This window comes from Chlamydotis macqueenii, chromosome 2 (assembly GCF_036417535.1).
Source record: "Chlamydotis macqueenii isolate bChlMac1 chromosome 2, bChlMac1.mat, whole genome shotgun sequence".
Taxonomy (NCBI): Eukaryota; Metazoa; Chordata; class Aves; order Otidiformes; family Otididae; genus Chlamydotis; species Chlamydotis macqueenii.
In genome coordinates this window covers 23,645,419-23,660,070 of record NC_141557.1, presented here as the reverse complement: position 1 = coordinate 23,660,070, position 14,652 = coordinate 23,645,419, and the positions used below count along the sequence as shown (strand labels likewise).

The 14,652-nt window shown below is 40.2% G+C and overlaps 2 protein-coding genes across 2 annotated transcripts in view; one reads left to right on the top strand and one right to left on the bottom strand.

The window, feature by feature from the left end:
- Positions 1–2,601: 2,601 nt before the first annotated feature.
- On the top strand, positions 2,602–6,961 carry FAM237B (family with sequence similarity 237 member B). Its single transcript, XM_086742268.1, has 3 exons — positions 2,602–2,713; positions 5,845–6,241; positions 6,936–6,961. Exons 2-3 carry the CDS (start codon positions 5,860–5,862, stop codon positions 6,959–6,961), a joined length of 408 nt encoding a protein of 135 aa, XP_086598394.1. The 5' UTR covers positions 2,602–2,713; positions 5,845–5,859.
- A 3,349-nt stretch (positions 6,962–10,310) lies between these two features.
- Positions 10,311–14,652, bottom strand: part of CFAP69 (cilia and flagella associated protein 69) — a 30,207-nt gene continuing 25,865 nt past the window's right edge. Inside the window, exons 23-24 of the mRNA XM_086740283.1 lie at positions 13,367–13,471; positions 10,311–11,324 (exon numbers count right to left, since the gene is read on the bottom strand). Of these exons, the coding sequence (XP_086596409.1) occupies positions 11,148–11,324; positions 13,367–13,471 (282 nt within the window). The 3' untranslated portion in view covers positions 10,311–11,147. The remainder of the gene's footprint in view (positions 11,325–13,366; positions 13,472–14,652) is intronic.

Below are 14,652 nucleotides of genomic sequence, written 5' to 3'. Positions count from 1 at the left end.
GATATTATCAAAGATTTTTCACATAAACAGATTCTTAAGAGAACATTGTTGATGAGGTGGCACTTTAAAAAGATAATTTTTTATTTGAAAGGATATTCCAAAGAAAAATCTATTCCTTAGCATTTTGATGTCTGTAGCTGTTTTCTGGGAATACCTCATTTTAAGATTAAAAATGATAAATTTATTAACTAGATTAGGAAAAGCAAGAGGACCGAGATAAAAATAAATCTGCATGATGAAGAAAAGGGATTGAGGGCTGCCGTCAGTGGCTGTTGGCGTAGAATGAAATCACTGTGTTTACACCAGTAGCCGGTGCTACTACACTGAGGTGTTTTAAGCAGGAATTAGAGGACAAAAAGGAATTCATGCAGTGGCCAAGCGGCTCTTTTACATGCCTTTAAATGCCTTTGAAATTTTGGCTGTTCCACTGTGAGATTAATTACACTAACAAATTTGATAGTGCATAAAGCAAACACAAAGGGGAAACGTTTTTCTTACCCTGAAAAGTTACTGAAAGCTACTTTGATTAATGATATGAAGGAGCTTTCTTAAGGTAGATTCTTTGTATAGCCTTCCTAACGTATTTGTCTCCTTGGTTATGAATCCTGCTTTAGAATTTCAAGGAATAATTACATCTAATACAGCTTTAGCTTCTTTCAATGATTCAGAGAGTTCAGAGATAAGCTAACTATATTCCAGTCTTCCAAATGTTTTCTTCTATATAGCTGTGTAGGTTCAAACATGGCTTATTTTTTTGAAACAAGATTTTGAAACAGTGTTTACACTGCTTAGCTGGAAAGGCTTCCAGAAGACAGCTAGTTACTGTGAATGTTGTCATTTCAGAGCAGGTTTGTATTTGCCTTTAAGTACTATATATTTTGTTTTAATGACAGAAATTATTACATTTCCACTTGAAAGAACAGGCTGTTCCTGTCATGTTGTGGTCCATCAGAGCATGTTGTGAAACCCTAACAGTTTTACTACGTACTTCTCCTGTGTTCTCATCACCCATGCCTGCCTTTAGAGAGAGGTTCTCTGGAGCTGGGTCTGTTAACAGTTCTACGTGCTTAACTGCTCATGATTCGGGGTACATTATTTTTCATACGTGTAATGTACTGCACAGAAAAATAAAGTTTAAATTACAGTCCAGAGCTGTTGGGTGGTACTCAAATTCAAGAAAGGAGCAGCTGCAATGTAGTTACATAAGCCCTCTCCTGGTATAGAGCAGACTGCATTAGTTCAGGCGACATCTCGTGCAGGAGAGCTACTGATGTTGAACTGAAGGCACAGCCTTGAAGAGAGCTGTTGGTTTTGTGCAGAGGTTCAGAGGGGTTTGATTTCTACATGGACCCAGTGCTGCAGAGTGAAGTGATTTTCTACTGTGTGCCAGATGAAGCATTTTCATTGTACTTTGAGCATTTTGAAATTTTGAAATTTCACATCTTTAAAGAGAAGGAGTGATGCTGTGAGCGAGCCCAAGTCTTGCCAGTGCCTCAGATACCTGACATTTGCTGTGAACCTTTGAACAGCCTTTACAAAGTCGTAATTTCTGCGAGACAGTCGCCAGACTGGTGACAGTCAGAGCACTTGTTTTTAAGTTGCCTGAACACTACTTGCCGACAAATTATTTGTCCCCACATTGTGCTAGAGTGATTGTATATGAAAAAAAAAATTGTCTTCTACTTGATCTTTCCATGCAAGCGTTTTCTTTTGGCTTTGAAATTTAGTTCTATTCTGCAACCCTGTTCACCACTCCTCGTGCCATAGGTCTTCAAAACACTTCACATTCATAGATCCTTACACCATGCACTACAGACTCCGGTGTCTTAATAGGTAAGGAAATCACACTGGTAGAAGCCCCAGGCCTGCAAGTTATTGTTTGTAAGTGGGCGTCCAGATGAAGTGAAGTAACTCAAGAAACCCACGTGCACATAGTGTTGGGCCACAGGATCTCCCAGCCTTCTTCTCTCAGCAAGAGCTATTTCCAGCCCTCAGTAGGTGAGGAGGGAGTAAAATGACTTCTTTCCATTATATGGAGTAGGAAAAGGGCCAGAGCATCCCTTGTGTCATAGTTCTCAGGTTATGAACTGTTTTTCTGCACAGTGATGAGCTGCACTGAGACACCAGCGAAGTCGGGGACTTTAGTGTTCAAGGATCCAGTCCTTTAGTGCAGAAGTGGGTACAGGAATCCTGGAATATTTCTGAGGCGTGATCAATAGCATTGCCATTTTTCGTAACTGATTTTGTTACGAAAATACGGCAGACAGGATTATGGATGGAAACCTGGGTTTATAAAATGAGGAGAGCGTTCATGTTACTCATTTGGAGAAAGATTTGCTACACATTGTCTTTTCCTCCCTCTGACAATCCTCTGCTTCTCCCCTTCCCTCACCAAACGCACCCACGTAGCCATACCAATGCACTCCTTCCAGGTGAGACCCCAGCCCAGGGCTCTGACACTCAGTGCCTGCTGCAGAAAGAGGTGGGGCTGCCACAGCCACAGCTCCCTCCCGCCTTTCCCACCGCCCTGAGATCATGCTGCTGCTGCTGCTTTGCCAGTGGCAGAGTCGTCCCTGTGCAGTGTGATCCAGGCATCCTCGAAGCATCCAGCAGCTGCCACGCATTTGCAGTCCTCTCAGGAATTTCTTTTTCTTCAAGTGGCTGACTACTGTTGTTTCAAGGCTACTGTCTTCCATCTCATCACAGAAACACGGTAAGTATAAATTCTACTGTGGCTCTTTAGTTCTTGCCTTTATGAAACTCATCTGTCTTGTACTGAATAGTAGGAGTTACAAGTTCAGAGTCTCTGTGAAGCTTGTTTGTGGTCTCTGTTCCTGTTTGAGGTGTTCAATGGACACTTAGCATTTTAGTTTTTAACTGGATTAAAACAAGACATCAAAACAACTCAAAACATTGGTGGCTTCCTGGCTGCTGTTTTCCTACTTTGTAGCTAAATTGCTAGTGTGTCCTTCCTCTAAATGCTGGTGCCTAGTGAAGTGGAAGTGAAAAGAGAAGCATTTCCATCCCTGCTTGTTTGCTGGAGCCAGTTTTCTGACAGCCTAAGGAAGAGAAACTTTAATGCATATTCATAAGCTCTCGGGATGCTGAGGCAGATAATCCTGCTGCCTGCTGAAATATGGCTAGCAAGTGAAGTTTTAGAAAGGAGTTAGGCTGGGGCATATCTCTCTGTCTCATTCCCTTGAGTCCTGAAGGTGAGGTAAAGGAATATATGAGTTTAGGATCCTCAGGTGGCTGCAGCAGTCTAATGGCACAATTCAACTAAAAATTATCCCAGAACCCTGAGGCCACGGCAAAAGGGCCTGTTTCAAGCTGTCTTGTTTCCTGACCCAGCTTGGTATGACTGTGAACTTCATGGTGTCACCTCAACTCTGTCTTCTTATAGACAGTTCACATGTATGTTGCATTATCTGTGGATTATCCTCTCTTTAATTGCATCGCTAGCAGTTGGAGAGAGGATGTCAGTGAGTTAACACTTTGAAGACATCATAGACTAACTTTTCATATTGACAGTGTCCAAAGATGCGCTGAGTGGGAGAGCACACTTGTGATTCTGGCCAGGTTCCCAGTAAAATTTGCGCAGTTGCCCAAAACATTGCCTTGAATCTACACAAAACCTTCTATCATTTGGTATTTAACATTCAGAATTGACAAGGGGTTTGGAAACTGTGGGAATGAGCATGGCACCAACTATTTGACATAGAATAGATTTAGGACACCAAAATAAGGGGCACTATCTGAGAGTCTTGACTGTCATCTTTTTCTTTAGACTTCTGCCTGTGTTCACTTGTGTCGTAGTTCAGGCCCGATCAGGACCAGACTACGCAGTCTCTCTCTCACTCTCCCCACCCTCCAAGAGAACAGGGAGAGAAAATATAAGGAAAAACGGCTCGAGGTTTGAGATAAGGACAGGGAGAAATCCTTAAAGTTACCGTCACGGGCAAAACAGACTCGACTTGGGGAACACTATTCATTTATTACTACAAACAGCAGGATAATGAGACAGAGAACAAGATAACCTCCCCTCACCCCTCCCTTTTCCCAAGCTTAACATTATCTCTACTACCTTCCCCCCACGAGCGGGACAGGGGGGAAGAGGGAATGGGGGTTGCAGTCAGTTCATCACATGTTGTTTCACGCTGCTGCTTCATGGTTGGGGGAAGAACTCCTCACACTTCTCCCCTGCTCCATTGTGGGGTCCCTCCCACAGGCCACAGTCCTTCGTGAAACTGCTCTGGCGTGGTTCATCTCTTCCACGGGTGCAGTCCCTCTAGAACAGCTGTCCCAGCGGGCCCTCCACGAGCCACAGCTGCCTTCAGGCATCCACCTCCCCCGGTACGGGGTCCTTCATGGGCTCCAAGTGGATCTCTGCTCCTCTGTGGACCTCCATGGGCTGCAGGGGGACAACCTGCTCCACCATGGTCGTCACCACAGGCTGCAGGGGAATCTTGGCCAGGAGCCGCATTACTCCTCCCCATCCTTCTTCACTGACCTTGGCGTCTGCAGCCGTTCCTCACAACAGGCTGGTAGATGTCTCTCAGGATCTTTTTACATCTTATTCACTTCTCATCTCCTCTCCACTTCTTGCAGCCGGGCTGGACTGAGTCAGGCCCAGTCGGCTGCCTGGCGAGAGGCCAGAGGGTGAGGCCTGCAAGGCCCATGAGGCCTGCGCCTCCCCCTCTGTGCCTCTGCCCCCGCTCAGCTTCTTCACATCTTCTCTTCTCTCTTTTTTTTTCTGTTTTCCCCTTCTTAAATACGTTATCGCAGAGGCGTTATCATGGAACATTCTGCTACGAATCGGCTCGGCCTTGGCCAGCAGTGGGTCCGCCCTAGGCCCGGCCGAGTCCACTGAACCAAGGGGAGCGACTTCTAGCAGTTTCCTACAGAAGCTACCACCTTAGGCCCCCCCCTCACTAACAAAACCACGACAACTTATCTTTTTTGTTTGTTTGTTTTCTCCTTTATGTTTACTCTCCTCTTCCACTGCACTCCTTCTTGATAGGAAGGACTGAGAAGAAAAATTATCAGTTTTAGTGATGTTCTGTCTAAACCTGCTTTGAGCATACGGAATATGCATCATAGGAAAACTGCAGCTTTCCCAGAGGGAATCTGTGTATAATAATGAGTACATAACTCTGTAGCATTTTAAGTTCTCATTATGCCTCCTATGTTATTACTCTTTCCATTTCCAGTTCTCCAGATAGTTTCTGTGTTTTGCATATAGGCTAGAAATAACTGTGCCAAAAGTTTGCTTAGTTTTCTAACATAAACCAGAAAGGAATTGCCTTTTTCTGGTCTTGCAACAGCTGCTGAATGAGTTTGTAACCTGTCTATGCTCATCTAATACAGTGTAATGGTCTGGCTTACCGCTCCTTTTTTGCTGCCTTTCTGAGTAGATCTGTTCCATGAAAGACTGGCTATTTATAACTCTGTTACGTGTTTGCAGTCACTTAAAATAGAATACCACTAGGATTATTTCAACATCTGCTATTAATCTGATTTTACTGACGATCAAAGCACAGGAGTTTAAGGTAAGAAGTCTTGAGCTCAAGGATCAGTTCTGACATAGGCTACAATCACTTCAAATTTTCTGCTTCAGGTCTCCATGTTCTAAACAGCATAAAACAATTTCTAGGTGCAAACCTAGCTCCAACGGTAGTGTTCATCAATTGATATTTATTCTATGGTTTGATAAGAAATATGGGTCTGTAAGAACTATTATGCAGAAACATAAAGCATAAATCATTGCTTGGATATCTTTGAAAGTTATGTGAGAATGAACTACGTCATGGCAGAATCACTGTGATTTCATATACTTTCTTTCAGGTATCTGCTTGGAGTATGGAATTTGTATGGAAACGAAGGTGGTATCTTCAGCTGGGCTGTATATTGATACTGAATTTTGTTTATGCCAATCTAGACTACCAAAAAGAAACTCCTCCAAGCCTGGGTCAGATTGACCATCAATGCTGGGAGGTGTCGTCCCATGGGCTGGTGGAAATGAAGAAACTCAAAGTAGCAGATACGGTCATTGCTCTCTGGGACTTCATGATGTTCCTAAAGGAATCCCCAAAGCCCAAGCACAATGAACTCTTCAATGATTTAGCCCAGAACTTCTGGGATATGTATGTAGACTGCGTGCTCTCAAGATCCCATGGAATGGGCAGAAGACAATTAATGTCTCCCAAATATTCTTCTACATACTCACATAGAACTTTGGAAGGTAACTACAGGATACAATGTTAGTCTGTTATGTACTGACGTTAAACTGAACCACTGTTTCATCCTCATCCTTGATTATTTAGACAAAATAGTAATTTCCAGTTTTCTGTCTCTACTTCTTGAAAGTATTTGCATCTATCAATGGTAGCTACTTTCACAATATATGAGTCAAAAGTAGTTAGGGTACTACATTTCTATATTCAACAAAATGTAAAAAACATCAGATATGCACGTGGGAGTGTGTGGAAATGGATGCTGCATTCTCTGTTTATCACTGTGTGCATATAAATGACATTAAAAGACTAAAAGTTTCCTGGTATTTGGACTTCAGTCTCAACTTTGGGGAATCAAGCCTCTGTGAGAAGGGAAGCTCAAATCCCTGACCACTGGAACCCCGTTCTTCCCATTAAAACTATTGACACGTGTTGTCACGGTCACTGTGAATCATCAAACAGTGACAAATTCTGGTCATTGTGGTCTGGGATGAGTCTGAACTGATCATATATGTGGTCGACTTTCTATCTTATTAACCAATCCTAGATCTGTGTGCTTCCTTCCGCCACACCAATAGACTTTTTTCTAATGTACCCAGTCAGATGTTTTAAGTTTCCAGACTGAACATGGAGATTATTTAATGCTAGCATTCCTAACCATATCGCTTGGAAAATAACTACCTTTCTTTCATAACCTTACAGGGTCTGCTTTCACCAAGCCATTTTAGGCCAAAAGGGGAGAAAATGAAGATACCTCAACAAGGCAACATCAAAATGAAGGAGCACAAAAGCACAGCATATACTGTCGATGCTCAGACAAATCCAGTGGCATGGTTCAGCCTTTTTTTTTCCCTCTGTATAAAGTACTTAATCATTGCTAAACTGATAAGTGTGTGAGCTCCCACATTGTCAGTTTTACTTTCCTGTCTTGCAATCTACCAAGGCTGCCTTTTTCCCACTGCACGTGTGAATGCTTTTATGTTTTGAGTCAACACCTTTGTTCTCTCAGGTAAGCTTGTAAGTCTGAACCAGTGTTGTATTTTTGTAGAGGCTCATCTTTTCCAATAATTCTCTTTTTTAAAAGTTAATTTTGAAGGAAACCAAATATATTTTTATATGTTAAGCAATGGAGAAGATGTCAACAAACATATTTTATACAGTGTCTCACACACACAGTCGACTTTACTTTTAGGAATTGCAAAAGTGTGACATTAAGCTAAAGGGAAGGATTATGCTCATTGTAATGTCCTGTGCACTCTAAACCTTGTATTTTATCACTACTTAGTTTAGGCTATGGATTAATTAAAGTATTTTTCTATGCAGCAAGGTCTGACTAGTAGTCATTTTCTTGTCTCTTAGCATGCTGTTTGCAAACCCACTACTACGTGACATTAAGAACAATACTTTATACAAGACTGCTCTTTATTTACGCACTCATACAGGTAAGTAAGGTGATATAATCCATCCCTGTCATAGCAGGCAACATCACAGCTGAGAAGAGACCCATGCATTTAGTGATCTGAAAGACTCAGAGACTGGCTTGAGTACTGCTCCCTTTATAAGAAACCATCCAGCATGGGTAAGCTAATTCAGGGAGATTAACTGTCTAGTTAATCCATTTCTCCTGAGCACAGAAAGCCTAAGAACAAACGGGAACACTCAGAGATGCTGACTCTTCTCTGCTTTACTCCTTGGGCAATGCAGCTTGTTGAGTCCCTGTTGTGTTCTAGCCTTTTATGAGATCTCAGCTGGGTTTAATTCTTGTAGGAAAAAGTATGTACATGGTAACAGCATACAGAACCTTCATAAATAACAAGAAATCCATCCCACATAATGCCTAGCTCATATATAGTTCATAAAATATCCAACAATTCTCATAGATGGTAAATGTTCACTTAGGTAAATACAATATTGAACTGCATCTTGTGAAATACTTCTCCTAGAGTATTCTGGGGAGACTACAAAAGTAGTGAGAAATTTCTCTTACCCATGAACATCACTGTAAGTTCCTGATACAAAAAAAATATTTTAAATACACCTTTTATTTTGAGCAAATTGAGGGAGTCATGACACACCCAAACCCAGCAGTTTCAAGAATTCATAGCTCATGATGAGCAGCTCTCTGAGAGCCATTGTCTAATCTATTCCAGCAACATCCAGTTTCTAAAGCTGTGTATTGTATTGCATTTGCCACAAATAAACTGTTTTAACTGTCATAAACCAGATAAACAAATTCCCCTGCTTCGCACCTAAAAATAATTTTATTCATCACCTACAGAAGTGTAAAACTATAATAACATTTTAAAGGTAATGTTTCCTTTATCAGTGATCTTTGAATGCCAGAGCAAGGTATCCTATGCAGTTTTAAAAGCTCCATCTTTTCTCAGGCTGTAAGTCTTTGTTTTAATTCTATAGGAGACAAAGGTGCTTAGCATCTCCCATAATTGGCTGCAGAACGCTTGAACAATCTACTGCCACCATCACCCTGCAGTGTCTGCCAAAGAGGCAGGTGACCGTGAACAACAGGAACACAGCACCATAAGCAGCAGCCACAAAATAAATTCCAGGTGGACATACCTGTTTTGTCTCTGACAGAGCCATGGAAAGCCAGCTGGGGTCCCTACGAGAGGGATTAACAGTGAATGGGATGATCTTTTTCCTCCGTCAGTACTCGGCACGCCCTCTCTTTCCATCCCTGGGTTACAGCAGGAACAGCAAGCCCAGTCTTCTTCTTGGGTTCCCTCCCTGACAGCTAGACCATAGTCCATGGCTGTCTGGCAAAATCAAATGCTCTCTATGCTGCTGTGAAGCTTTGTGTTAGGATTCATTTATGAAACATAAACGGAAGCATTTCAGGAAATTTTGTCCCCTTCCTTCTCCAGTCTTTACTACAATTAACAAGAGCACTTGCAGCTACTTGCCTGCAAGGCCAGGGTGTCTGTAGTGGAAGCACAGTGCAGTTGCGGGAGGAATGCTCTGGGGCTCACTTTGTGCCTGATTTAAAGTCTTTAAATAAGCAGAAATATACACTGATTTCCAGTTAAAAGATCGTTTACATCCATACCTTGGCTACACTGTATTGCTGTAGCATTTGCTCCGAAATTGGAAGGACTTACATGAGTCCTGTATGTTTTTTTGGGAAAAATTGGCCAGTGCCTTGCTGCCAGTAGTAATTGGGTCACCCACACATTCGCATATATGCAAGCATATAAACCAACTCTAAATGTCACAGTCTTTGTTCTCCTAGTCAAATATTTATTGTTTGGTTTTAACTGTGAAAAGACAATGGAGTATACTTTTTGTGGCCCCAGTGTGTGGATATATTTTCAGATTATCTGAAACAATAGTAAAGCAGCATAGCTGCTGAAGAGTTGTCAGGGAAATATAAACAACTGAGCAAGACACAGAGGACTTCAGTTAGATAATCTCTATACACCTTAGCTTACCTTTCTTGCTGGCAGGCAAGAAATACACACACAGGCTTGTTTAAGAAAACGTACTTAAACTTTACACAGATAGTTTTGGGAAAAGTCATCATGAAATTAGATTATACTTCAAAATTACCAGTTGGGAAAGGGCTAGCAAAAAAAAAAAAAAAATTAAATTAGCATAGCTTGATTTAATCTCTGTAACTTTAAGTATTAGATTACTCTCTTACTCTACAATATAATGTTTAACAGACCTGCCCATTAGAAAATGCTTGTCATCTTTGGAAACTAAACCCGTGGAGTAAGTACCATTTCATATGGGGTTTTTTTTGTTTTATTTCATTATTTTCTTTGGGTTCTCCTTTTAATAGAATTTAAGTAGATAATTTTTAAACAAAAATCTCTGCTTTCATTTTTAATGCCAGCACTACTATGTCTTGTTACAGGGATAAACAGATTTTAAAGAAATGCTTATACACCCCCCGCTCCCCTTTCAGGAAGTAAAAAAGGGAGTTGGAAACTAAGTTCTATTTGTTTAGCTCAAATTTATTTCCATTTTTCAAGTTGGCATTTAAGAAAGTGAAAGCTTGTACTTTTCTCAAAACGTTGTTTACAGGCAAAAATGACAGAGTACATGCCAGAGCTTGCAATGTCACAGCAATTTATGCCATAGCACTGGAAAGCAATTCATTTTAAAATTAAGTAACAGCCTCATGGAATCTTGCGCTATTGTAATAGAGCAAATTCTGGCTTTGCTCAAGTTAGGAAAGGAGACAATAGCTTAGAAACTGAGTCATCTACAAAAAGGTCTGCTGCTCAGAAGTTTGTGCTGATATTCTAGAGGTGCTAGGGTGGAAGAGGATGAGTTCTTATTGGAGACAATATAGGCAATAACCCATGAAAAAAATTAGAAAGTTTAAGAGCTGTGAGAAACCCATGAGGAGTGGGACATTTCAGCATGTCTCTCCAACAAGCTCAGAGAAACTGTTGTCACAGGCAAGCTTCTTAGTGAGTCTTTTGATGAAAACTGAGAGAATAGAAGTCAGAAGCTCTGATGCTAAAGGCAGCAATTCAAGAAACAGAATGGACTTGGACAAAATCCATGTGGGTACGGTATCCAGGAAAATGAAGAACTGAATGTGTTTGTGTCAAGGTTGATTCCTGCTCAAAGAAAGAGATACTCAAGCTGCAATGTGTAGAACATGTCAACAAGAGATGGAAATCTAAATAGTGGACCTACTGATAGTGGATCAGGGTAACCTGAAACTAGCACACAAAATTGTTAGATTCAACCTATCTTTGTACCATACTGTAAGGGGTACTTTATTAATAAATCATCCCCATGTTTATATTACTTAAGATAAAATATCATTTTACTCTCAAGATGTTCTATGCCATTACTCAAAGCATTACAAACAGATTTTACGTTGTATCTAAAATACAATACCGTTAACTAAAATATTAAAAGCATTGTTCAGAACACTATTTATTCTACAGGTACCAAATCCTTCTTGACTGAGTCCAGCATTTGAACTCTTTTGATCTTTTTTAACACTCCTTCACAAACAGAGGGCTTTCTAAGAGCAAGGTCTGTTACAGCCAGTGTCCCTCCAATTAATTGAGGAGGTGTACTTTCGACAGTTACTAAGCGACCAGATCCAATCTGAAAAACAAAATAAATACATTGCGTGATATTCATGTTAGCATTTAAAATGAGAGTTAAATCATGAACCGTCTTTCAGAAATATTACTCAGCTGCTGGAGATGCATGCTGAGGTTTCCAAGGTCCACTCAAACTATCCAAATTCACAAACTGTTTTCATCAATACAAAGGAGAAGACAAAGTGTTTTTTCCAGAGGTACCTTTATGTATTCTGCTTTCCTGCCTTCACGTCTGAACTTATGAATAGAGGAAAAGAAAAGCAAGCATTTATTAAAATAGAAGTCTGTTGTGCAATGTTATTTGGATTTGTATATAATATCAGCCACAGCTTTTGTCCTCAGAGTTTCGCTATATTTTAATGCTTCAAAGAAAAAAAAGGAAACAGACCCTATTTCTCTCAGAATGGAAATGCCCATAACTATTGCTCCAGGAAAAGTCCAACACTTTCTAATCTCATTACTACTTTTTATACTGAGTAGGTTCAGGTCTTTGAATAAAAATCCCTGAGTGACACCTCTATCTTTTAACCATGACCTACTAAAACAAACAATGCAACTCTTTGAGTGCATGTGGCTCACATATTTGATTACTTGACCTTGACTGGTTTGCAACAACCATCTTAGCTTAATTTTTATGTCTCTCTACTAAGGGTGTTTGGCAGAGAGGAGGGAAGAAGATTGCTCCATGAAAAAAACTGCCAGCCATGTCTGTCATTTGTAATTCTTCTAAGCAATGTATCCAAGGAATTTTATCTGATGTTGCTGATGTGTTCATTTTCTTAATACACTTATTCTGCAAAATAGACTAACCTTTTCCTTGATTTGTCTACAGTTGTTGAAATATTGATTATAGAACCATGAAGATATTTTCTTGTTCAATCCTCTCCCTTCAAAGAAATTAATAATCTTGGCTTGAGGTTCAAGTCTTCAAAATAAAATCTAACAATGTATTTCTTTCTACTAACAATTTCCAGAATATTTATGTTTATTTCTAAATTTTTCAGACACTTGCTGCAAAATATTGCTGATTAACAGTCTCACTGATATATACATGTAGCTAAATAATTTTTCCAGCCCACTTCATCTTGCATTCACAGATGTGTCCCTCCATATCTCCCAGAAGTTTAGAGCAAAGAGAGTTTGATAAAAATCCTAGTCCAGCACTCTGAGACCATTCCCTTGTTTCCTATTAAGCTCCTCGTTTCTTCATCACATTAAACATAAACTGCCTCTTTTCTTTTTCAGGATGCAGCCACATCAGTTGTCATTACTCATTCATGCCAGAGAGCCCACAAAAATAGAATCTCTTGCCTTTGTACAAGTTTGAAACAGCACCATGTTTTTTCTTCCTTGTTTCTCCTTACATTTCAGAGTAACTTATAAGCAACCAAGAAGCTATCTCTCCCCCTAAAATCCTCCTTAGATGTGATGCTTACACAGAAATCATCCAACTTGCTCAAAAGCAGTTACTGACTGGAACACAGATTCTTCCCAGCTTGTCAAAACTCAACATCTAAATATGCTGTTACGCTTGAATAAGATCTTAACAATAGCTTTTATTTTCTCACACTTCAGTTAACTGATAGAAATGAGAAAAAGAAAAGTCTTTTCTGCAGATACAACGAGTGCTTATCTGCAGACAGTCAGGAACACGTTTACTGACAAAGGACACCTCTGCTGATGTATTAGAGATTGCACAGATTTACCCAGCAGTAAATGAAGGAGGTCTTGACCTCATCAAGGTTTTCATGAAAGGCTGTCCCACAAGAGGTACATGTCAAGTAGCATAGGGACCATCTTGCTCACATTTTTTATGAGTAATTTGCAGATCTGAATCTCATTCTGACCAACTACTTGTTGTCTGAGGATATGTCGGATGGGGAAGTGGTGCTTTGCAGGAGATACAGATTCTGTCTTACATACTTGGAGCTTGTGAACATAAAAATTATTAAAGAAAGAGTAAGCAGCAGCACATATACAGCCAGAATAAACCCCAAACCACTTATTAATGAAAATAAAAGAGTGTCATTGAGGATTACTTACTGTTGTACCAAGGCCTTTAATATCAGTAGAATGGACTGCTCCGTTTTGAGTCTTTAATTTAGATCTGGAAGCCTCTATTGATTTTTCCTGAAGCCTTTTTGCTTTCTAAAGATAGTTAGAAAAAAAAGGCAAAGGTATTTTAATCAGAATGAATTGTGTCATTTGCAGTTGTTAGAAAATGTATAGACAAAATGACAAAATCAATCAGGTGATAACTCTGTTGGCCTTTAATTGTAAGTATCCTCCCTTTGGTTTGTTATTCTCTCTTGTACTGGGGACAGAATAAAAAAACCAGAAAACAGAATAAAGGGACATGGCTTCGTAAGGGTTAGAAGGAAATAATCACTTGCTATGAGCCGTGAGCTGTATTCTTTCTAATGTAGCCATATATGCTGTTAGCCCTCGTCACCACAAGAGCACACTGTTGCCTCATGTTCAGCTTGTCACAGAACACCTCTACATAGCCAGTGAGTCCACAGGCTGTACTGATGCATGACAACCTTAATACATGCCAAATGCATGACTTCACATTTTCTTTTCCTGAACTTCATGAACTTTTGGTCAGCCCATCCCTCCAACTTGTCAAGGTTCTTCTGAATAGCAAACCTACCTCCCAGCATATGGAGGATTGATTCCTCCAGCTTAGTGTCACCCATGAATGTGATGAGGATGCATACTGATCCAATATCCAGGTCATTAATTAAAATGTTAAACTATATCAACCCTATAATTAACTCTGAGGAATATCAGTCAAAACTAACTGCTAGTTAAACTTTAATCACTGGTCACTGTCCTTTGAGCACATAAGTCCAGCCAGTTTTTCATCCAACTTGTAGCCCACCTGTGTGTAATCCAGTCTGTATCTCCCCATTTTGGCTAGAAGGAGGCTACGCAAGACTGTGCTGAAAACCTTGCCAAAGTCAAGGGAAAGAACGTCCATCTTCCTCCTTCTCCACAGCAAATAATTTTATCACAAAAGGCAAACATGTTGGCAAGGCATGATTTGTCCTTGGTAAATCTATAACAGCCATTACTAATCACCTTCTTGTCCCTCACGTGCCTAAACAGATTACCAGGGACTTGACTAAAACTAACCAGCCTGTAGTTCTCCAAATCCTTTTTCTGGCCCTTTGTCATTTCTAATTCTAGCATAGATCTTTACCACAGGCCAGGGAGGTGCTTGCACATGAAGAAAATTGTTCTCTTTTGCATCTCCTTTGGGAAATGAAGAAAAATTAAATTCAGCTGCCTAAGTGTTTCTTTTAAGGCTGATTTCATTCATTCTC

What these genes read in the sequence shown, in the direction of transcription:
- FAM237B (XM_086742268.1), top strand. Translation starts at nt 5,860, where the DNA reads ATGGAATTTGTATGGAAACGAAGGTGGTATCTTCAGCTGGGCTGTATA. An exon ending in CTCACATAGAACTTTGGAAG is followed by an intron (nt 6,242 to 6,935) that starts GTAACTACAGGA and finishes ATAACCTTACAG; the next exon opens with GGTCTGCTTTCACCAAGCCA.